General features: G+C 38.7%; 1 protein-coding gene across 2 annotated transcripts in view; it reads right to left on the reverse strand.

Moving 5' to 3' along the window:
• The window catches only part of NKAIN3 (sodium/potassium transporting ATPase interacting 3), a 302,386-nt gene extending 276,627 nt beyond the window's left edge, over nucleotides 1-25,759 (reverse strand). The window contains exon 1 of one of the 2 annotated variants that reach the window (XM_072328620.1): nucleotides 25,452-25,710. In XM_072328620.1, coding sequence (XP_072184721.1) covers nucleotides 25,452-25,505 — 54 coding nt within the window. In that variant the 5' untranslated portion in view covers nucleotides 25,506-25,710. Of the gene's footprint in view, nucleotides 1-25,451 lie in introns of both variants that reach the window. The other variant, XM_072328621.1, reaches the window with a different exon arrangement.
• Between the last annotated feature and the right edge of the window lie 221 nt (nucleotides 25,760-25,980).

Genomic DNA, 25,980 nt, shown 5'->3' on the forward strand with positions numbered 1-25,980 from the left:
AGAACCATAATAATCAATAGTTCTTGTTTTGAAAAACATCAGTAGTATACTTCAGATAAACCAGAGGAATTCAGCCAGACAATGATGCACACTGGGACGCTGCGAGACCATGCACTAATTACTTTAAAAGCACAAAATATTATTCCTTAATTTCCTTCTGTCCTTCTTCAATTATCTAAAATATATAGACATCCACATTTAAACATGTTAAAACGTGTAGCGAGGAAGAAAATTACTTATTCGTAACCCAGATGTACATTCTCAACAGATGGCAGGTATGGCCAACAAAGGTGCTAAGAAAGACAAAGCAGATAGTTCAACAGCTACAGTACAAAACCAAGCTATCTAATTCTGCTTTGATGTAAATCCTGTTTGATTTTTATGACTTACTATATCCAGCCCATAACTGCTGCAAGCATATAACAAGAAATGCAGCTGAATATCAGCAAAGGATCACTGGCCCTGCTCTTGGAAATCACTTCGGTATGCAAGTGACATGGAATTTGCTTATGTATATAAAGTATATGAGTAATTGCACAGATAAGTATAGCACGGACCTCACTGAAACAGCCTATATGGTACTTTAAGGATCAAGAAGTGGGTCTGTTGTACTTGCGTGGTTATTTGGAAGGCATGGCTATGTGGAAGTATACAATTTGTTAGCTACTGACACTAGGCATATATATATTCCAGTGGGTAGAAGTTAAATTACGGCTTCTATTTGAGTTTCTTAAGCTAAGACAAGATTTGAATGGGATGTTGTAAAGATTTTGGGTGTAATGAAAAAGCACTCCAGGGCAGGGGAATCCTGGGAAAAGCACAGAGATAACAGAGAGCAGAAGTGAAATGTACTAGAGTGTCACGAGCTAAATCTGGATACACAGAGAAGCAAAAACACACAGTTCTCTCCTCAGATTCTGAACTACATTTCCTTTCAGAAAGGTTTGCACAGCCTACTCATTGCTTTTGCAATAGTCTGTTGATAAAGATTTTTCTTATGAACCTGGTGGAAATATTTCAAGCTATAACTGATTTAATGATTTCACCTAATTGATTCCATGAGCTGAGCATTAAGCTTCATTACAGAACTTGTGATCCTATGTTCCCCTAAAGATTCACTGCCTTTAAAGAAAATGTCTTAAGAAAACAAAACCAGCTAGATGGCAACTCTAAGATTACAGTCTAAATACATTACAGGGATTTTTATGCCTAGCTTTGAACCTGAGGAGCTCTATGTAGCCATTAATTACTCCTAACCCCAGTGTCAGCCAAAACCACTCCGTCAGGACTTTGAAATGTAACTTCCTGCCTTAGGCCAGATTTGCGTAAAGAGGGATGAAATGCTTGACATCTAAGCCCATACCTAAAAAAATTTGAATCCAGAAATTTGAAGGGGAACTGAACATCCTAATTGAGGCACTTCAGAGCTGGATTTTCACAGAGGGGCTTTCACACTTTTAGTCAGTCTTTCAGAGTGGAATCAATCCTGGGCTGGTAAAGACATCTGTGGGAGTTCACTGCTTCCTCTCTAAAATAGTGAGAGCATTTGAAATGGTTATGGGAGACAAGCTTAATTTCTTCTTCAGCATAAGAAGCTTCAAGCCCATGACACTAAGCACTAGGTTGTGATCTACTCCATCTCTGTATGTGTTTGAACGAATGGAGAAGAGAATAACGAAGTGGGGATATCTATTTAATTCATAGTTTGCTGAGGACAGAGATGAAAGAACACAAGCCTACGTTTCAGAGCATATCAGATCACCTGTGGTTCAAGCACTGACTGAACAGCTGCTGAAATGCATAAGCTGCACTGAAATACCTCTAGAAATGCTTCTAGTGATAACAACCTTATTCAGAAGGAGCAAGATAAAAGTACTTCTATGCAATTCTTGGAATCTCTTCATCACAGTGAATGCCTCAGTGGAAATGACCATTGGAGCAGGTATAAGGAGAACCTGTCCGAAGAGCCTGTAGATGCTGCCTGTGGCCATCCTCTGCCTCAGCAAACAAAAGTTCACACACTGCTTGACAGTAAAAGGAAAGGACAACGCATTGTCCATCACACTGCTTTGTCACAGTTGTATGATCAGTAAGATAACAGAGAATAAAAAAATAGAGATAATCACCTTTTACTAGGCAAAGAATCATGTAGCTCTGATACCTATAGCAATAATTATGACTAGTTTCCAAATGTCCAAGTGCACATCAACATAAATTGGAATCCTGAATAATGCATAGTTATGTAAAAATCGAGATCTCTATGTGAAAAAACGTGCCTCCAGCCACTGGAAGAAAGTATGTCTAATGAGTAATGTCATGAGCTCTCCTGCAAAGAGCAAGCATCTTCCACGCTCCCTATGTTTAACTCCAAGTAAGGTAAACGGCATAATTTATGCTTGAAGTTAGCATTCCCCAATAAAGATAGAAAATAAGATCAAAACCTTGCCATTAATCAGATCTTTGCTCTTAAGCAGAACTGTGCAGCTACTTCAAGATAGTTCTCAGTAAAGTACTAACAGGATAATTGTAGTAGAATAGCAAATGAAATCTATCCTTGCTCACATTTGTTCCACTTCTCTGAACTGATAGTAAAAATACATAAAAAAGGATACTGATGATGCCCATATATCAGTGGTTTAAAGAAAAAAAAAAAAAAAAAGAGAGAGAGAGAAAAACACAATAGCAGAACTAGCAGATACCATTCTCTCTAATGCATCGTGAGCTACTTTCTGCCTAAGTCATAGCTGGTGAGAAGCAATAAAAAGCTACAACTGGAGAAGCACAGAAGACAGGGAATATGCAAATATACACTAGCCTAAAAAAGGAGTCCTCATCCTGACAGATGTTCCCCTTACTCACCTTCTTCTCCATATTCCCAATATCTTCTTGACCTCAGTCAAACACATATTTCTGTTGCTTTAGTCAATGACTCTCTGTTAACTCCAGAACATCTCTAATTTTGGCAGTCTGAGAGCTCAGCAATATTACCTGTTCCTGAGCCCAGCTGGCCTGCCAGTGTACCATCTATTCATATACTGAATTCTCAAAAGTTTTACTGTTTACTAATACAAAGGATACATATGCCCTATACTGAAACTTCATCCACATAGACAAAACTATACATCTCAATAGGCTTTAGGGGGGAAATCAGCTCAAGAGAATTGACCAGTCCCCCATTAGAACAAATAGGATGAGACCAAGTGTGAAGAGACACTTCCATACAGGAATTTGTGCAGAATAACAGGGGGTTATATTCATGGTGGTTATGTGAGTACCACTACTGTCCAGTGCAGTTTGAATCTTCAAATAGTCATTGCGCATGGTAAGGAGGTTAAAATTCAGCCCCTTTAAGAAAGCATATCCCGCCAACACTGAGCACTGAAAAACATGACACATGACAAAATAATTAGAATTTTATTATTATTATTATTATTTCAGAATAATTGCCTTTCCAATTATTTTTAATCTTGCAGGTCCATCACCATTTTCATGGAAAAATGTGAATATGTCTGAGGACAGAAAGCAATGGAATGTGGCTTTTATCATGCAAGTTAAAAGAAACAAACAAAAAAAAAAAAAAATAAAATAAAATAAAATAAAAAACCCACAAATAATACTTGCATTAAAAAAATTTAATTCATATTATATCATACCAAATTCATTTTACTTCTATTTGAAGAAGAATACTCCTGTATGATATTAAAAGGATAGCCAATTGCCAACTCTTTTTTGCATTTTTGATTAAATAAATAAATAAAAATAAAAAGGAAAGTTGACTTTTGATTTTCAATTCTTAAAATAATTCTTAAAGAAATGCTACAGGAAAATCAAATACTTTTGCATGAGAAAACACCTAATTCTTCTTAGAGCTGACTTAACTGTGCTCATAACTATAAATTAACAAGAAAAAGTCTTAAACTACTTGATTATAATATTGAAATAGAAAAATAGGAATACAAAAAACATCAGAGACATATTAATGAAATTGGTAAGAGAAGATGACAGTCATCACCACAAGAACCACTCATTCAAATTCTTTTGCCCATGATCAGAACTTGGCCATTACATTACATGCTTGGACCCTCACAGTACTGGTCCTATGACACAGCTGCCAATCAGATGTAAGACTTGAGAAGACCTACTTCACACTCTGAAAAACATTACAAGATCTTAATTAAGCTTTCGTATTTTCCACTTTCTACCAACTACACTGAATCTACTCCTATTTCTGATTTGCTCTGGTTTCACTACCTTGAACATGATTATCCAAGGTCAACACCAAAGACTTGCTTTTCCCATTCTGCTTCAGGAGTAACTTGCTACTTCAAGTTCAAGAAGAAAGCACTAAACAAGAAATATCCAAATTGTTTGTGTAATCATGGATAAACCTGCTCTCTGACAACAAACAAATAAATAAATAAACAAACAAATAAATAAATTCTGGAGTTATTTGTAGATTTGCATCTATCATAAGTGCTCCCTGAACTGCAGTCCCTGAGAACTATTCCGAAAAACATTTGCATGTCCCTAAGTAAACTGGAAAAAAAGTGTATATGTTAATGGGTTTGTAGAATGTCAAAGTACAACAAAGTACAGTCGATTTACAAAAAAAGCCAGGTCAGTAATGTAAAACTATAGCTTTTATCTCCATTTTGTCTTCACGCTTGATCAAACCACCAAGCCATAGTTCATTCAAATTTTCTCTCACCAGAAAAGGTACATCATGCATTTGTACTCCCCAGACTTCCATAGATTCTACAAATGAAAATTCAGGCAAAGATACCATCACACCATGTTAAGGGAAACCCAATTCATGTGGTATTTTCAGAATCGTTTCTGCTTCATAAATGCACTCCACTCCTTTCCAAGCTCTTCAAAAGCTCTTAGTGTGCCCCCAGTGGCGCAGTGGTTTAAGCTGCTGCCTGCGGCACTGGAGGGCCCGGGTTCGAATCCCCCCCCTGTGGCGCAGGGGTAGAAGTGCCGCTTCGCTACACAGGGGGCTCGAAACCCGGGAGTTGGACTCGATGATCTCTAAGGTCCCTTCCAACTCGCACGATACTATGATACTATGATATGATATGATAAAAAGGACATACATTTCTTGGTGTGGATTTTAAGGTTAGAAGGAAGAAGCCATTGCCATCACATATCTCAAACAAACACCTTACCAATAAATACTGGTATTTACTTTGGTCCCTAGAGTCTAGACTGGGCCCTGGGCAACTTGATCTAGCTGTGAACATCCCTGTTTGTTGCAGGTGAGTGGGACTAGAAGACCTTTAAAGGCCTCTTCCAAATTTAAGGATTCTATGATTCTATGATTTCACTTGTGCAGAAATAAAAACTGTTCCTGGCCCCTGAGAGAATAAAACCTCATATCATTTTCATGTCTGTCAGCATGAACACCTTGTGGAAGCATCTGATGCCTGAAAACATTTTAACAGGTTTCTGCCACATTAATAACATACTATCTGAACATCTATTTGGAAAAAGTTGGCATAAATTTTCTATCTACTGAAAAGCAGTAGACAAAACAGCCACATCAAAGGCTTATGGAAGGAAGAAAATATATCTATTTTTTTGCATCTAGCTGTCATAATTTATTTTACAAGATATACATAACCTAGTAAATCACATTCCAATCAAAGAAACTATATCCAGTCCTGACTGAAATACACCCCACTGCTAGTTCTGTAACTGAAAAATCTAACCTTCTACATTATATTTAATAGGAGACAGGAAGAATAAGAGCCACATATAGTAGAGAATAATCTATGAAATCTCTTAAAAATAAATATTTGCAAGTCTTAAAGGAAATATTATGAAATAAGAGGCATATAAAAAATTGTTTATGAGCTCAAACACACAAAAATTGTCTTTTTACATATACTTATAAATTAATCCCTTTGCACACACAAAAAAGAAGACTATGCAAGAATATATCACACAACACAGAATTCCAACAATTACTTTCTTTTTATTTCCATCTATAAATTTGAAAATGCAGTTGCCAGCTTTTCTGGTGCCCACTGTAATTTTCCTCCAGACGATAGTCTCCACACAATTTATGATAAGACTGATACATTCAGTATGAAGTGGCTTCACTATTTATCCCTTATGTTGCATCCACAATTTGCTTATCAATCCTTTTCAGAGCTCTATACTAAAAAAAGCCCTAATAAAATTGATAAAACTTAATTATTCATAGCTTAAATTTTGGTCTTAGATATAGATGCAACACTTTAATTTCAGCTGCATGTATCTATTGAATTTTGTTCATCAGTCTACATGAAATGTCAAATATGAGTTTGTTTTTCAGTACAGAAATCTTTTCTCTATAAGTTTATGTCAAATTCGGAACCTACCAAAACTAATAGAAGCCTATCCAGTGACAGCTAAAATTTATATTTAAACTTCCCTTTCATACTAATAAAGCCATCTTTCAGAGGCTCACACTGAAGTGTGCACTGACTGTTAGTTGTTGGGGAGAGCAGTAGTAATGTAAGCTAAATGTTGTACATTAATTAACTGATAGAAAATTTACACCAGAAGGTGTTTTATTCAAAAATATGGATTCAACTGTAAATAAAACTATTCTGTAAAAATCCATGAACTGTTCAAATCCTGTCAGAAACAAAACAAGGCTCAGGTCTGACAATTCTTAGTCCTATTGAGTTCCTAAATTAACTAAATCATTCCTCCAGGACCAGTTCCTTTAGAACAGGTGGTCCCGTGAGTCAACTGCACAGTGAGTTAAGCTGAAGAAAGCAAAGAGAAAAATGTTTGTTTACACAGAACACCCACTTCTCACACTGAAACTTGCTCAACTTTGAGACATTCACCTAAAATATTTCTAGTTTCCTGATCTACAAATGTGTGTGTTGATATTTTTTACGGCAATGCCTGCAGATTCTTTTTAATAACAAGCATGACACAATTTTGCATAAATTGCAATTTTCATAACACAAGAGAAGTTGAGTTTCAGTTAGAAACATTCTGCATAAAATGCAGATGTTGAATCTCACAGTTCTTTTTAATGCTTCTTGGTAATTTGGCCTTCCCTCTTTTACATGCTCTTCACCTGTACTGTACCTGTCATCACACATTAAGGCAACAGCTTCAAATCATATGATAACAGAGGAAAATGTGTCACTTTACTCAAAGCAGAAGTCAGCTAGGCATCCTCAGAGGAGACTGAAAGTACTTCAAGACCTATCAACTCTTAGCAAGGCATCCTGACAGAATGTCTAAGTACAAAGATAATGTTTTCTGCCACAACTTCCTTACTGAAGGCATTTTTGCCTATGTTTTTTTTATATATTTTTTTTTTTTAAAAAAAAGCTTTTTTTTGGGGTTGAGAAAAATAATACCATCACATATAGCAGAGGAATATGTAAAATTTCCTGAATGGCAAAGACAATCAAGAGTTGTATAGTTTGCATTAAAAAGGAAATGAAAAAGAAAAGTATTGACAGAAGGCAGTGTGCTGTATTGCCTGTTAGACGTAGGTGTAGCATTTTCTTAAACTAGTGTATTAATGGAGATTTCTATAAAATTTGATCCTTAGACTTCATTTTGCTCACACAGAACATGCTATTAAACCATGTATCTTATATGTTTATATATTTCATAGGCTGAACCTTATGTGTTTATATATTTCATAAGATGTAATCTACAGAAGGTTTAAAATATCATGAATTTGATTATGGATGTGTCTTGATGTTCCAGCTTCATGGGGCCAGATGCTGTACAAACTAAGAGATTCTCCTTGTATATAAGTAGTAAATTTTCAGTGATCTGAAACCAGGTTCTTTGAACTCCCCTGACTGAACAGAATGATATAAATCACTGGGATAATAATAATAAATAAATAAATAAATAAATAAATAAATAAATAAATAAAACTGTGCGTTCATTTGTTCCTTTGATCATTTTTCTTTGTGAATGTTTTTTCACCAGCCAGGAAAGCAATAGGATCCCCTAGGAGCCCCTGATGCTCAAGAAACCAAAGCTTTAAGTATATTTGACCTGGTGTTTGTGATGTTCCTTGAAACAGCATCACTGTTTGTTTTGTCAGGTCTATAGGGAGTGGATGCTGGGTGACACGCTGACCCTAGAGTCATTATCAAGATACCCATCTTTTGAAAAATTTTTTGTAAAGAACCAAGCACAATCTGAAAATGAAGTAATATTGATAATTTCTGATTGTTTCTAAGGCACTGCTACACATTAAGGAGAAATGGGCCTTGTATCAAGTTTGTGATAAACTAAGAGCTCTCTAAACTAAAGAAATAGAAGCAGAAAACCTGACCTCGGCAGACTTACTTGTATTTAGAATCTGAACTATATGGAGGGCCACTGCAATCAACATGACCATTCGAAATCAGATGAGGTTTTAAAGGCTGGAGTGATATAGCAACAGGAAAAAAGCGCCTCACATGAAGAAGTACATCTTGTGTTTTCTTTTCATCCTATTGGTTTCTCTCTCAGCCTTTCAACTGTTCTTTTTTCATCTATTATTAAAACCCTTGATAACTGCTTTTTAAAAACAACACAATATGTGTACAAAACAAACATTTGACAATTAATAACAAAACTATTAAAAAGGCCTTTTGATGTGCACAATTTTCTGCTTGCCATTAAAGAGATTCCTACTCTTGAAAACATAATTTTAATTCATGATTTTATAAGGGAAAAAGGGCTGCATCATAAATTTGCAGGGAATAGTATCAGCACAGACAGATTTCACATTCATATACCAGAGCCAACAGCAGCTGAATGCCATGTTGTTCACTTTTTCACATACTATCTACTTTACATCACAAAGTTGTGCAGTAACTGCTTTGTATTTTTATTAGCTCATGGCAGGAAAACTTCAGCTCCCCAGGTAGCTGCTCTAGGATGGCAAAGTCCTTGATATGGACAAAGCTGCATCAGTAGACAAGAGATGTCTTAGATTAACTTATCATTTGAAGAGGTGGTATAACATCCTGTAGAAAAAATAAAATAAAATCCTTTTGGCATGTGTCACGTCTGTATGAAGAGGTTCTTGTAAGGAAGTTATGCTAGTAGTGCTAAGATTGAAGACTATAATACAGACAAAACAAAATGCTTTACTGGGCACAGAGGTGATGGGTTGATGGTCGGTCTAGGTGATCTTAGAGGTCTTTCACAACCTTAATGATTCTATGATTCTGTGAACATGTATCACTACAATATCAATATATTCCAGACTCCTTGTTATATGTTTACATCAAGCATAATATTACAAATACCTATGAGTTTTTTCCTCAGCTTAAGCATGTTTCCTTTTGGCCACTTCTAAAATCAGGAGCAGCCACAAAAGACCATTTGCCTCCAAAGAGAATCAATAGTACAAACACACTCTTGATCAAACATCCACATAACTGAACACCTAATGCCTAAGATTTCCTTAGTACTTCATGAAGAAATAAAGATAGTTGGAAGGAAAAATAAATTCTGGAGACAGGACAGATGAGAACGTGCATTGCAGAAACCAGAGTAGTAATCTTCTCCCATGAATTTCCAGCAAGAATATTTCTCTTATTTTTCAAAAGGAGGACAATCAAGCTAAAACTTTATTCATCTGCATAAGGGGAAAAGTATACTTGTATCTGAAAACATCATTAACACTGGTCAGTTTTTGCCATTCTCATCCCATTTCCTCAGTTCTTACAACTCCTTAAGACAAGAACTGAAGTGATGTACATTTCAAAAATCAAGTGTTCTTAGAAAAATTCCTATTTATCATGGTTGCTGTGCTGTGCTATTTATCATTTTTCCAGAACTGAAATGCAGGTTCAGGTCACATCTATTTCTCTCTGTTAACTCTGAAAAGTTAACACTGCATCTATAATGTGCCCCTCCCAGCACCTCTGGAAAGGTCTTGAGACAACAATTCCAGATACAAGGGAGTTTCTACCTAGCAAAGTAAGAGAGCTAAATGCAAAATAATTAAGTATCTGGAGGAAAAAAAAAAAAAAAAAAAAAAAAGCATTTCTGAAAAAAGCATTTAAGCATTTGAGGCTGAACCAAACAAAAACTGAAATAAATGAGATCTGTTTGACTGACTCTCAAGAGGTTTTGGTTCACACCTTTAGCTTTCTGTACTTTTGTTTAATAGAAAAAAAAATCAAAGAGAAATTTTGAAATACAAAGAAATGTCAATTTCCCCCATCCATCCACTTCAGTTTCCTATGATAACCCCATATATATATATATATATATATATTTAACAACAGAATCTTGACTCCATGAGTGTAAATGTGGTACTATGGAAACAAGTCTAGGAGGACTATTACAAACATTGAGAGAAGGGCCAAACTGTGGGCATCCGTAAGTACTGACATGTACGCTTGACAAAATTGGAGTGGCAGATTGTCTTTGATGTTGATCAGTTGTACTCAACAATACCTCAGTCTTGTGGCATATAAATATTTGTGTATAAATACTCACCCACTGAAGAATATTGGATAACAGTTACTCTTGTAATTCTTACTTGCATCAGGCCTCTTGATGTATGTAAACACCAGGCACCTGAAATAGGCTTTGTCTTGCAAGATATACAATGCTCATCTGAACAACAACAGATTCACTTGTCCATGAGTAGAATCATTAACAGTAGCTACTCCTCATATACACACACAAAGGGAAATAATGGTGAAGATATCTGTGCTTTTCTTTTTTTAGAGAAAATATTTGAAAGCATAAAATTGGGAAGGACACTTACCATCAAGCACTCAGCTGTCATCTCTTAAAACTGATATTCAGCAAGTATGACCATTGCTCCATTGACGTTAACGGACTTACAAAAGCTAGATAGCCAGAGTAAATGAGTTTTGAACAATTTAATAATAGAAAAAGCAGGTGATCATGAGTTCAGATGTATTATCACCATTTATCTTGCTGCTTAAAAACAGATAAGCATGGTACAACCAAACTTTCCCAAAGAAAAGATCCATCTTTGTTATACAAAAAAGTATGAACACTTCAACCTCAAGTCTAATTTTTCTGAGAGTTTGAAAGCACCAGATAAGAAAAACTTAGACAAATGGTCATCTTGTGTTTCAGCCATGAGCCTGCGAGTCATGTTTTTGGTTTTTTTCCTGGCTTCGACTCAGCTTCCATATGGCCTCCAGCAAGGTCTTCTACACACTGCAATGGCAGTAATAGGCAACAAATCAGACATTACAACAGAACCTGCCCCTTTGGTTCAACCAAGTCATTAAGGACTAAATCAAGTTTCTTTGCTTGCAGGAACTATGGAATGGATTTTAAAAAATACATTTGGTATAACCATTCAGTTTCAATACACTTCAAGTTTCTTTCATTATTTTTTCTTTTCTGTATGCTAATCAGTAACTTTCTGCTTTCTGATTTGGATGGTTTACTCAGCCTGATTCAGGATCTAGCAGACTGAAGTCACTGGATTATATTTGCTTAAGGTTGTTCAGTGAAAAGAACATCCCAGCACATCTCACTCTCTGATTTTTTAGTAAGAATTAGCATAAAATACTTCAGTGTTAATAGCTAAAGACTCATGTAATAACAACTGTTTAGATAACAGAGAGAACCTATATATAACAGCGTTAATTTTACCGAGATGCATCTCTCTACAACAGTGGGTCTGGTTGCTCTGACTGTAATCCAATCAGTCCAGACACAGTCCATCTTCAAACAGAAGCTCTGTGGATGCATTAGCACAGCCCTGTGCCTGAGCTATGTTACTCTCAGAAGGGTTATTGACCACGACACCACACCAAGCTAACTCCATGGTTCCCAGATGTAAACTGCCTTGCCTCTGGCCATTTTAAAGCAGAATGAACATGCAACTGTCTCCACCAATTTGTGTAAGCAAGCACATTGTTGCCTCTAACTTTTTCTAAGTTCTTCAAATTCTGTATATGTGCAAAAGAATATCTAGTGATGGGAACCAGAGAAAGTCTCATTTTTCCACACAGAGCCAGGGTTTCTAATGCAAAATTATAAATGCATGTTAATAAGTATTCAGATAGGACACAGAGGGGAATTTTATAAAGACTGTGTATGAGGCTTGAAGACATCATTAAATTATAAAATGACCTCAAAAACTGAGGTATTTGCTTGCCTATCCAGATATCAGCATATATTAGCTTCTGAAATCTGAAAAGCCTTTGTTCCCGACTAATAAAATGAGAATAGAAGAGACCTTGAAAGCATCTTAAAGTAATGGAAGACTTAATAAGATAGTGGATAAGAAGATACTTCTAGTCTAGCAAAAAGTGCCATCATGTTAATAATAGATGACCAGCACAGCTCAGCATGATGTAGGGATCCATGAAATGTTACAAAGCTTAATTCTCATGCTAGTGAAATGCTGGCTGGTAACACAGACAGAGTCAGTACATGTGAAAGAAATCTTCCCTTGAGGATGTCCAGTGGGCATATACTTAACCGCAATGCTGTTTAGATTACAAAAGTCTACTAATTTTTGCAGGCTTTCTAATGGTTCAATGACTTCATCTAATGGCACTCTCTAATAGTGCCTGTAGTCATAGATCCCAGCCAATGGCACAGCTGCCTCAGTTACAACTCAGTCCCCCACAGTAGCAATGCTGAACTGGAAGGCAGTCAGCATCCATAGTTCTTGCCACTCTCAGCAGGAGATAATGTTGCTCACTCCTGCAAAGGAGATGCTCCTTACTTGGCACAATCAATCTGGAAGGTTTCTGATAGTTTATGTTCTTCAAAGACAAAGTAATTATCCCTTAAACACCAATGTAATATATTGCTTTGTTTTTGGAGGAGGGGAATTGATCTTGAATGGGCTGTTTTGAAAATCACCCTTTTACCTGCAGAGTTGCCATCCATCATCAGACGTGCTTTTATCATTCAGAGAAAACGGTACATGCAGAAGTCAAGGTTTACCACACAGGTGATAAACATTTCTTTTTCCCATTGCAATTAATATGCTATAATATCTTAGACAATTCCAGTTACAAAAATTAAATCAAGCAGATTAGTTGACAAAGGTGATACACTGAGAAAACCATGAATTCCAAGTTCTTCTTGTGCAAACTAAACAGTGCTTGAATCTAGCAGCAAAAAGAAAATAAAACTTTTCCCTCCCTCACAGTTGTCCTCTCTCCACATGCAGATGGTCAGTTTCAGCATTTTGGGGACATCTCCTTATTCCTTTGATCTCCAGAATACTTTAAGAGCCTGACTCTTGCCTTCCTTAACAGCCTGTGTCCAGGACAGAATCTCCAGTTAAATGTGTAGTCAGTACAGGTGTAAGTATCTGCATGCCTCATTCTGCAGGAGAGAATTCAAGGACTCAAATCTGTCAACACTTAGAAATAATCTTTCCAAAAGAGAAGCTGTAGATATTATTGCCCTTGCGGTGAATTTTAGCACTTCTAAACTACTTTGCAAACAGCATGCAATTAAAAGGAAATGGATTCTCCAAAATATGTGTCTACCCAAATATACCAAATTTTCCTATTAAAATGTTAATACATTTATAGCCACTTGTGGCCAATACAAAAAGCAAATTATGGTAACTATATGCAGAAATACAAGCAAACACCAAGTGGAAAAACTGCATGAACTAGGATGTGAGAGACTTTCTGTAGGGTCAAAGCAAATTGTTTAACATTGCTGGACCTGGGGCATTAATTACTTCCATTTCTCAGCATCTGAATGAACAGGGTGAAAACTTAGCAGAATCAGAGCATTCTGGCACATCTGGCATGTGCACAAACTGCACATTGTCGTAGAAAGCCAAATCTCTCAGAAAACTGAGATTCACATGGAACAGAATCTCTGTTACTCGGTGAGACCTTGGATTAACCTAAACAGCCTTTTGGCCACAAGGTTCTGCAGAAACAGGCTGACAAGTTCTGAAACTTGGAACTTTTCACAGATGCAAAAACACAATGAAACTATTACAGATCACTCTTTTCCATACACTTTCTAAGGAATACAGCTTTGCTAAATATGACTAAAAGAGGCTACAGGTAGCATTGCTTTCCAGCCATCATGCAAAGTGCTTTTTAAAAAATAAGATAAAATAAATAAATAAATAAATAAAAAATAACTTAAAAAAAAACAGGGCATACAGAAACATTCAGCACATCTACAGGTATTTACAGGTTTAGGGCCTGTCCCATCCTTATCCCATAATAGAACAACAAGATGCACATGGTTGCGATAAGTCAGTACACATTCAGCTGACTACAGATATACAGGCTAACAAGCAATAATTAGAAGTTGAACACATTTATCTTTAAAGCCAAGTTGGATGGGGCCCTGGGCAATCTGAACTAGTACTTGATTTGGATGTTGGTAATCCTGCCAGTGGCAGAGGGATTGGAACTTGATAACTCTTGAGGTCCCTTTCGACCCAAGCCATTCTATGATTCCATGATTCCATGGTCTTGACTATATCTGCTTAACTACCCGAAAGACAAAAAAAAAAAAAAAAAAAAAAAAAAAAAAAAAAAAAAAAAAAAAAAAAAAAAAAAAAAAAAAAAAAAAAAGACATTTAGAGAAACGAAGGATGTTATGACATCATTGTAATTTAAATCAACTTTAGCACTTTGTGGTTAATTTTGGTACAAGTTGGTCAGCTCTGTCTTTCATCAAACCACTATGATTAAATTACACATTAGAAAGACCATCAAAAGCCATTCAAGGCATCTATAATACTCCAATTCACTTAAACCCTTTTGTGATATCTGAATGAAGTTTGTATTTAGGCTACAACCAATCATGTGTCTAATCTGCTATCAAAAATACAGACCTGGAAGGACTTCTTGCATTCCAGTGCTCCCACCAACAAGTTCTCTGACTGCAACATTGCAGTATATTACACTACTAGCTCAGTTATTATGTAACACTCCTTATCCACTGCTCCTATTACCACCTTCTCTAAACTAACCACCCCTTTTACTAATGCTGTGCAATCAACTCAAGGTGAAGAACCACAACTACCAGTGATTTAGATTATATGAAATCCTATTCATGTTGTATGGATGTGATTCACTCAATAAAAACCCTGTGCTTGGTTTTTCTACAAGTGAGGGGAAATGGATCACAGTACCATATCATTTCCATACATATTTACTTTTTCTAGTAGTGGAAGAAAAGTTTGAGAAATAGATGTTTGGATCCTCCAAACAAGAGATTTATTCTTGTTTGTGACAGTATGCTACTCAACAGTATTAATGTATTATATTAACAGAGCAATTCCATCTGTTGTTTGCAATTGCTAGCACCTTTGACACTTTCAGTTCTCTAGAATGACTGTATTTTTAGCTCAGGGTATAGTTATGGGACAACATAACTACCAGTAGTGAAGAATATTTTCAGGATAAGGAGAACCTTAATTCAGATGCTTACTGGATCAATCTGACCCACTGGTCACTGGCTGGGTTGAGCAGCACCTGAATCCTACCTTAACAAAGCAGGTAAAGATTAAATCTTGGAACTTGCTCTGAAGTTGCTGGGAGAAAAGCTGAGAACCAGTTGCCTCGCTCAATAAAAAAAAGAGGAGCAGACTCTGAGGCACAATGGAAATAGTTTTATCGATTCACAGCTGGAGCATTTTACGTTGATGAGAACAGAAACAGTTTATCAGAAGAAAGATGAAGGTGAGAACAAATCAGCAACTTTCACCAACATAAGAATCAACTGGAAATGCCCAGAATTACTTCCAAATCTGGAGATTTTTAAATGCATTCTGAACATGCACATTAATGGATACACTGAAATAGGTACCTTAAAATGTACAGCTGACTGATTATAGATTGATTAAATAATCTTCAGCACCTGTAGGGATCACGAGTAGACAGTCCTTCAGTTCTCTGAGCAGAATATCTTTATCTGCATTAGAGGACAGAGAGGCTTTTGAGGTTTTTACGATGTAAATTATTCAGCCAATCTGTGGGAGTAGCAAGGTTTCTGTTCCAGTTAGAATCTAAACACACTCACCTTGATGCACGTTAGATGAGATGAAAGTTATTTTCTCATGATCTTGTTTTTGGTGAAACCTTAGAAAAGAACTCCTCCCACACACAGGGTTAGCTACAGTCTGTGCATAGATGAGGGCTCTGATATCTCACCTAGTTTATAATGAACTTTTCTACAATGCTTACCCTGCAACTAGAATCTCCCTCACCATAAAAACATATTAGGATCTTTCTGTTCATGGTTCATCTCCCAGTTATTCTTCCTCCTTTCCTTTATCTGTAGCTTCTTTGGTGTGCGTCAGAACTTTTCTAAGGGAAGTTCTATTTGGCTCATTCTCAAACATATGTTCTTCATATATGTTTATACTCACCCTCAGCTAAAAATTTGGTACTAATAAAACAAAAAATCCTGTGCACGTTCAAAAAGACAGTCACACTCAAAATAAGTAATTGTTTTCCAATCACTTTCTCATCATCATTTTCCATTTTACTTCTTGGTGTCAGCTTCAATAAGGGATAATTTTTCTGGATGAGACTATATATTTTATTAAGTATAAAACTTTTCTTTTTACTCTCATTTTACTGCATTGCTGGCACTTGATATTTGGAAGGGGTTTGCTGCTGCTTTTGCTTGAACTTATCATTATGAAGAGCCAATATGTACAAGAATGACTTTCAGGGATTTTAATGAGAGCTGGAGGGCATTCAGCAACTTGTAAGAACAAGTCCCAGATCACCACAGCATTAAAAAAATCCATCTGAGCTGGGATTACATGCAAGTTATGACAGTATTTGAAGAAATACAAGATGATAAGGAAGTACAGTAAAAAATAAAAGGACTAAAATAAAATCTTCTACTATATTTTTATTACCAGGATCTTAAGCATTCTGTATGTTCCTAAGATCAGAGAATAGTGATTAAATCCAGCTTACAGACCTGCTAAGGGCACAGATCCTTGATGAGATCACCAAGGTTTCACTGGTCACACGTTCAGAAAAACAATAATAATAAAATAAACCTGCTGGCACTGCTCTGTCAGGGAACAGCAAGTCTCACTGAGTATAACAGTGTACTAAAAACCTACTAGCACACCCTTTAGGAAGTTCTTGCTGAGAACTGACTACAACAGATATGGAGAAGGCTGAGGTACTCAGTGAGTTCTTTGCCTCGGCCTTCACTGTCAGCCAAGATTCTCACATCCCAGTGAACTAGGAGAGCAAACTTCCCCCACACTGTAAGGTCAGAGAAAGTCAAAGACTTCCTTGTGAGACTGGATGTGTATAGGTCTATGAGGTCAAAAAAGGTGCATCTGAGGGTTGTAAGGAAGCTGGCTGATTTGGTTTATGGGCCACTCTCCCTCATATTTGAAAAGTTGTGGCTGTAAGTGAAGTCCCCACTGACTGGGAAAAGAGAAACATCATTCCCATTAACAAGAAAGGCAGGAAGGAAGAACCAGGGAACTACAGGCCAGCCGGCCTCATCTCTGTGCCTGGGAAGAACATGGAACAGATCCTCCTGGAAGACAGGTTAAGGTAATGAGGAATGAGCAGGTGATCTGAAACAGCCAGCATGGATTCACCAAGGGAATGTCATGCTTGATCAATCTGGTGGCCTTCTATGATGGAGTGACCAGCATCAGTGGACAAAGGCAAAACAAGCTGTTGTAATCTACCTGAACTTCTGTAAGGCTTATGATGTGGTTTCCCATAATACTCCTATCTCTAAATTGAAGGGTGGATCATTCAGTAGATAAGGAATTCATTGGAAGGTCACAGCCAGAGAGCTATGGTCAATGGCTCTTTGTCCAGATAGAGGTTGGTGACAAGTGGTTTCTGTCTTGGGACAAGTATGCTATAACATCTTTATCAATGACATAGATGCACCCTCAGCAAGTGTGCTAATAACAGTGAGCTGAGTAGTGCAGTTGACACAGCAGAAGGAAGGGATGCCATACAGTGGGACCTTGATAAACTTGAAAGGTGGGCCCATGTGAACCTAATGAGGCTCAACAAAGCAAAGTGCAAAGTTTTGCTCTTGGGTCAGAGTAATCCCAGATATGTATACACACTGGGAGAAGAACTCCTTGAGAGTAGCACTGCTGAGAAGAACTTAAAGACTCTGGTTGATGAAAAATATGTGAGTAAGCAGTGTGCACTTACAGCCCAGAAGGCCAACAGTATCCTGGGCTGCATCAGAAAGAGGGGTGGCCAGCAGAGAAAGGGAAAGGATTGTCCCTCTCTACTACATCCTTGTCAAGCCCAATCTGGAGTATTGCATCCAGATCTGGGGCCCACAACCTAGAAGGATGTAGAGCACTAGGAAAGGGACCAGAGGAAGGCCATGAAGATGATCAGAGGGTTGTTGCACCTCTCCTGTAAAGACAAATTGAAGGAATTGGGCTTGTTCATTCTGGAGAAGACTGTAGTGAGATCTAATTGTGGCTTTACAATATTTAAATAGAGATTATAAACAGGAGGGAGATGAATTTTTACATGGGTAGATAGTTATAGGATAAGGGAAAATGGTTTCAAACTAAAGGACGGAAAGTCTAGATTGAATGTCAGGGGGAAGTTTTTCACTGAGAGGGTTATAAGATGCTGGCAGAGATTGCCCAGAGATCTGTGAATGCTCCATTCAAGGCCAGGTTGGATGGGGCCCTGAGCAGCCTGGTCTAGTACCAAATCTGGAGGCTGGAAACCCTGCATGTGGCAGAGAAGTTAGAACTTGATGATCCTCAAGGTCCCTTCCAACCCAAGCCATTCTATCGTTATATGATAGATGAAGAGAAAAATGATTCATTTTAGATTAATACAAGTGGCTTCAAGATTCAAAGTGAGAAATTTTCCACTTGCTATTGCCTGAATTTTATTTTTAAGGCAAAACATACTAAATAAAAAGTAAGAAATATTCTCTTCCTGACCCACAAAACAGGTGAAATTCATATAAAATCAATGCATTTTTTTAACCATTATTTTTCATTTTGATGTATGTGACATCAAGTTTATAAACACCTCCCTGTGCTTGCATTCCAAACTAAGATACCACTTCCAGTGATAGCAAAGGCATTGCAAACCTCATTACTCTGTCTTACTAGCACCACTCGAATTACGACCTGAAGAAAATATAGGCAAAAAAAATCACTTTGGTCTCCAAACTCCATGGCCACCTCTCCTTGATTCTCCTAATAAATCCTCAATAAATGAAAATTAGGACTCATGAGAGTGATATTGACATCTTATCAAGACAGTCAACATTTCATATAAGCCATAATGACTTTTGCCCTTATTTGACTTGCAGTGGATTTCAAAACATGACCTAGAGGTGAAAAACTCTGTATCATATTATCAGTCTCTTGAGCCATACAGTCAGTCATTACTGCTTCTTTGTATTACTCATCTACAACCAAAAATATGTAGTTCATTTCCCCTTACAGATGACAATAACAGGCTCTCTGCCCCAAAATGTCAGCAGTTTTCCTTAGCAATTAATTACAGGATTGAATGGATAAAATATATTTTGCTTCAATACAAATAAGCTCAAAAGATCTGACACACTATACTGTATCACAGAAATATTCTTTCGGAAATTATAAATAACAAAGTCATCATAGGTGCTTGTCATTTAATTTAACACTGAATTTGGGTATTCAGAGATTCAATTGAATACTAGAATAGTTATTGCTTTTTCAAGCCTATTTCCACAGTATTATACCCACCACGAATTAAGAAGCCAATTATCTCAAAACAGCCTGAATTACTGTGTATTTTAAATATCCTCCTAACAGAGGCTTGAATGCCCCTATTTGTTATGCTTCGGCAAAACTTTATAGTCATGAAATAATCTAAGGTTACATGGTAAAACTCTTACTCATGGCAGGGCCCAACGCATCAAATACACTTCAATGTTAGAACAAATTTTTCAGAGCTATATTCATAAGGGTTTTAAAATTAGTCAATGGTGGATACTCAACAGCTTTCCTGTAAAATGTGCTCCAGTGAGTGCTCTCACTATGTCTTATTTTCCCCCCATATCTGATCAGAATTTCTTCCTGGATATGTTCTCTCTCCTTCCACTATGCAAATCTAATAAGCATCTATCTTAACAGTATCTGTACTGAACATGTGAACTGATGCTGGTCCTACTCAAGTGAAGCATAGAATCTCCACTCACTTTTCCTGTGCAATACCAGGGCCAGTCATCTGTGCAACTTTCTGGATTCTTTGCTCACCTAATCAATTAAATTATTTTATCTGTATGTGAGAAAAAATTGGATATCACAGAGAAGCTAAGAACCTTTTCCCAAAAAATAAAAGAATTGTGGTTTGACTACTTATTACCAACTTAACAAATTGGTCCCCAAACTGAAAGGATCCACTTTACACATCCAAATGCATGCATAGAACACACATACTGAAAAACATGATTTGAAATCATCTAGTCAAACAAGTTTCTGTTTCAGATTAAGACCTCAAAAAACACAGCAAGATTTTAACACCATCCAACCAATTGCTGTTGCAGTCCATCTCATACAAGCACAAAACTATTCTGTGTTGAAGTTCTGCAAGAACTACTCAAACTCTGGATCCAACAGTGCAACCCTTCTGAATTTCAATGATTTTTCAAAAATTCAACCTTTGCTTCCCAGTCTCAAGAATCTTAGAGTGGCAGAATGTAACAGATGAACTCCATCCTCCAATACTCTTAAAATAAGTATTTCCAAAACCTACTGTTCTTATAGGAAGGAGAGCTACGTAATGTACAACTTTCAGTGAGTTACTTTGCATTATTACCTTTAAAACCTTAAATCTTACATTTCAACACTGTGGAAGATATTTTTTTTATCTTTCTACTTGACAGTAGACCGTCAATCACAGAGCAGCAAGGAACCATAGCAAAATAGCCTGCTGTGGTGAATAAAGCCAAAACCAAAGAAACTGTGGCATGGCTTCTGCAGCAGACTCACCAGTTCAGAACTTTCAGACAGCTCTGCAAGTCCAGAGATCCTGAAATCCTGAGTTCCCAGTTTTGGGTAACTGAACTGAAAGAAGTATGGAGCACAGCTTTACAAGAAGGGAATTTCACTGCTGAGGCTGAATTGCTGGTGTGTCTCCACCAGGTAAAAAGCGCAGCACTGACACACTAAAAATGTGTTTTAATAACAAGCATCTTTCAACAATTGTATAAAATCGGAAAACGAAGTGAAAAGTTGTTACTCTTTTATTCCTGTTGATGGAGATCCTAAAAAAAGATACAACCTAACACGTACTTTGGATTTCAGCTTACTAAAACGTAACTCAAGCAGTTGCCTGGACACAGACTATTACTTCTAATGTTAACATTAAGGGCATTCACACACCTGCAAAACAAGCGTATCAGTCTCTTAGGCACAGCCACTAGCAACAGTTGCATGATTTGGGAATGTTGTTTGAGTTATTTGAGCAAAATACCATTCCCCCATCAGTTTTCTCAGCAGGAAACCATCCCAGAACCAGCATACTGTTCAGGGCTGTGCTCGCTCCCTCACGCTACCTCTGCCTTTATCAGTGGACAGATGCTTCATCTCCAGATCAATGGGCCAGTGATTCTTTTACCAACATAAAAAGATGCTACAATTTATCGGTTCAGAGATTTTACCTTCTCAATTTATCAAATCTCTTGAATCTGTGAGCTGTTAACTAAGTAACTGCTGTCAGCTCTAATAAGCAAGCACAGACAGCCTAACTGTAAGATAGCAAAAAGGCATATTAATAGAAGTTAGTTTGCAGCTTTATACATCATTTTCAAATAAGACAAAAATCTGTACAAGGCATCTTTCACTTCCTCACATAACTAAAATCCCACTATTTATAGTAAAAAGTAGTGAAATGTCACATTTAGTCTAATTCAGACTAATTTACAGTCTCAGCTCCAAGAGTAAGGATTTGTCTGCATTGCTATAATTAATGTTAATTGCAAACACCATCATAAATATTCAGAGAAAAAGCAGTTTGTTAAAGCAACCAACTGCAGTCGCCAGTGACTTGGTCAAAACACTGATATAGAGAAGCTCTCTTTCCATGAGAATCATTTCCCCATGGGGTCTGTTGACACAAACTATTTGGAAAGTAACAGGTTAAATAGGGGATAGACTGCTCTGTGCCAACAGCTAGGCAGAACATAGACTGCTAAATCAGCATCTATACAATGAACTCAGTGCAGCACAGAAAAAGGCATGAAATGAGATTTTCAAAGCAGCAAAGGGGACGGAGCACCTTCTGTTTATCTTCCATTCACTATTCTGAAAATCTCATTCATGATCTCTGCTACTTATACTTCTTTGTATATGCTTATCTTTATGCTCTGAGGTAGCAAAAACTTCCAAACTTCCACTTACTGTAAATGTTAAATCAAAATTATCCTCCAATAGTAGTTACTCAGAAACACATTTTCAAAGCAGCATGAAGGTTTCTACTGTGTGACACATATTAACATCAATTGGATTCACACAGCTAAATGTCTCCGCAATTCTTTGCCAATTTACCCCCATCCAGAATTTTTTTATTATTATTTGCTTTATTTTTTAAGCACTTTCCTATTGTAGTTTTCTCTGGCATAGTGGTTACGCTAGCGCAGACACCATCCCTGGCAGCTGCTTTGATTTTCTACTACAGAGGAGGCCAATGTCTGTGACTTCTGGTGGCACTAGTGAGAATTATGGCTGCAATCCAAAGGACTCGTATATCCATATGATATATTTTCCAGACGTATGCATAGCTCCTAATCATCTTTTTATGCATAAATCTGTCATTAGGATACGCACACACTTCTGAGTTATTAGCCTGACAACTTTGGAAATGGTATATTACAATGCTTCACTTTGAACAGTGACAGAGATCACAGGGTTTAAAAGCAGGGAGCACAACACTGTTCTTAGGCAAAATTCCCCCAGCTTCCAGAAGCAGAAAAAACCTGCAGAGGTGTAAGGAAATTGCTCAGGACAGCACGTTGTTAGCAGCTCTTTCAGCTCTGGTGCCATCCAGCCCACCACCTATGTGGTGTCACACACAGTGATGGTGATGCACACATATGGTATGAGACTACACGCAGAATGATTGTGGGATTACTGAATTCAATATTGAGATGTACTTTATTATGAAATGGAAAAGTTGTCAATCAGCAACATACGTTTTCATGAACCAAAACACGATTGAAAACTATTTTCATTTTATGTCAAAATCACTGACAGACAAACAGCATTGAAAAAGTACAAGAAAAATCTTCTTGAAGTTTATACAGGTTATTGTTAAGGGTCTGAGTATCTTACAGATCATCACACAGTAACTGTTGTTCTCCCCACCTTGTAATTCCTCATCCCAACAGCATGCAAACATACACACCAGACAAAAGTCAGAGAGGAAGCCAGTTTCAGTGAATGAAGAAGCTATAAAGACCACAACACACTGCACATTGCTTTCAAACAAGAACCAAACCTGGGGAATGAATGTATTTACAGAAATTTGGCTTTTTACTTCATATCATTTTATATCAAAAAGAACTTACACAGTGTATTACAGTATGCCTATATAGTATGGCTGACTGCCTGTACACCATAGAAGGTGCTGCCAACAATATTTTATAAGGTCCAGTTTTCTCAGGTGATATCTGAAAGGTTATCCTAAGGTTCATGCAGAACTGCTCATAGACCGTTATCTGACATTAGCAGAATATGAAGTGGAACAGGTTGTTCAAGGAGGTTGTGGATGCCCCATCCCTGGAGGCATTCAAGGCCAGGCTGGATGTGGCTCTGGGCAGCCTGGTGTAGCAGCTGGTGAGCCTGCATATAGCAGGGGGCTTGAAACAAGATGATCATTGTGGTCCTTTTCAACCCAGGCCATTCTATGATTCTAAAGTTTTTCCCCAAGTTGTGTAGATCACCTGTACTCCCACAGCCTTAGGAATGAGCAGTAAAAGTGCTTTGGCTTCTGTAACATTTCATCTAAATGCTGTCCACAGCCAGCATCACACCCTTCCCTCCCCCATAACTGGATGAAAGATAACACAAGCGTCACTTAAAGACAGCAACGTCTGGGGATGTGGTTGTGCTGTGCACACTTTGTACTTGTGACCTCTGAGATGTTAGAAAAGCTCTAAAACCACCCGTGGTGACAACTTCCACAGGTGTCCATTGAACGCTGCCACCACAGAGGGCACAGGAAGCACCTGAGCTCTAAGTTCATGTCTGCCAGATTACACCTTGCATCCAAAGCATAGCTCTTATCCTTAAATGAAAATGAAATAAAGTGAAAGCATTTTACCACACAGACATTTATCAGCGCCTGAAAGATACGGATATGACAGCAGAACGTTATAAAGCAGGTAAGTACAGTAGAAAAAGCTGCACATTAAAGTCATCTTTGGAAGTTGTTACATGATCTGATAGGTCTCTTATAAAACACAAATCCTTTCCTGAAAGATTTTATACGCATTTCTCTGCAGATTATGGTGGCTATTCACACTTTACTTCAATTTTTATAGCCTCCGAGTAATTCTCCAGAATAGTAAATACAGTTATTATAACCTTCATAACCGGTAGAGGGATATATCTGAAGAAAAAGGGTTTCTCTCTCCTCCCACACGCGTTGAAGTAAATCAGGAGTGATTCTCCTGCAGTCAATAGGAGCGTCTGTAAAACTGATGCAGAACAAGAAAAAAAAACAAAGACCGAATGGCAGAAGCGCGGCTCTCCTCACAGCACAAGCACAATGGCACGCCTGCCCTGCCTTTGGGTACCACCCAAGTGCCTACACCGCTCAGCTCCATCCCGTACCGAGCGCTGAGCACAATGGAGGTACAGCAGTCGGCACAGGCACAAAGCCCCGACACGAAGGAGGGTTGTCAAGCGAAATACTCGTCTGTGCTGGATTTAAGCAGAGGGCACAGCAAAGTGCTGCCAGAGATAGCTGGGGAAATCCAGAATGGATTTAGAGGGGGGAGGAAAGCGGCCAACCCCACCGCTCTCCTAGCAGCCACACGCACGGCACAGCGCTCCTCTTAGGAGGGATCATGTGGCAAAACGATGAGTCCGAGTCACAAGAAAAATGTTTTTACATCCTCTCGGGACTGAGGACGAACCGCCGAAGGCAGAGCGTAATGTTATCGCCCGGTTAAGGAGCCGGGGGAAGGGTTATCGCTAATCGGGGCCGCTTCGCTCCCGTGACAACTCTGTTCTCCGAAACAAATACGCCAACTTCAGTAAACAAAGGGAGACGCGTCCTCCTCATCTCAATTACCCGCTCAGGAACACTGAAGCAGAGAAAAGGAACACCGGGAAAGTGCAGGAGAGGTCGTGCCGGGGGCTCTCAGGGAGGTGAAGAAGGAGAACAGCGGAGGATGGTCACGGTGCTCCCACGGCCCCGTGTTCCCTGCCCGTACCGCAACCGCTCCGGCCCCGCACCGCAGAACTTGCGGCCCCCTCCGCCCCCAGCCGTACCCACACTCACCAGCTGCAGCGAGCAGAGGAAGATGAGCGTGCAGCGCCCCGTGCAGCAGCCCATGGTGGCGGAGCGCCGCGGCTGCTCCTCGGCTTCCCTCCGCGCTGCCGGGCGAAGCGGGGGCTCACCGCATCCGGACGGAGCGGCCGCGTCCCCCTCCCCTCCTCTTCGCCGTCCTCCCGCCTCTGCTTCTCCACCTCCTTTGTCGGAGGGGCAGCGGCCCCGCGGAGCGCAAACCGGCGGCGGGGACTCAGCCCGGCTCTGGGGAAGGGGCAGGGGCCGGGGGTGGGCGTGTGCGGAGCGGGGCGGGCCAGGCGGGGCGTGCTACGAGAATGAGGAGCAGCGGAGGGCGGGCAAGGAATATGAGGGGAGTGGGCTGTGAAAGGAGTGGGCTGCTTCCCCTTCGGAGCGTCCCGCGGACACGAGTGGGGACGGAACCCGTGAAGGGTGGCCGAGGAGCGCGGCTGTGGGCCGCTTGTTGCAGGGTGCCCGGGGAAAGTTCACGGGACTTGGGCGGCTGAGGCGGGCGGGGAGCGGC

The sequence above is a fragment of the Excalfactoria chinensis genome, chromosome 2, assembly GCF_039878825.1.
Source record: "Excalfactoria chinensis isolate bCotChi1 chromosome 2, bCotChi1.hap2, whole genome shotgun sequence".
NCBI lineage: Eukaryota > Metazoa > Chordata > Aves > Galliformes > Phasianidae > Excalfactoria > Excalfactoria chinensis.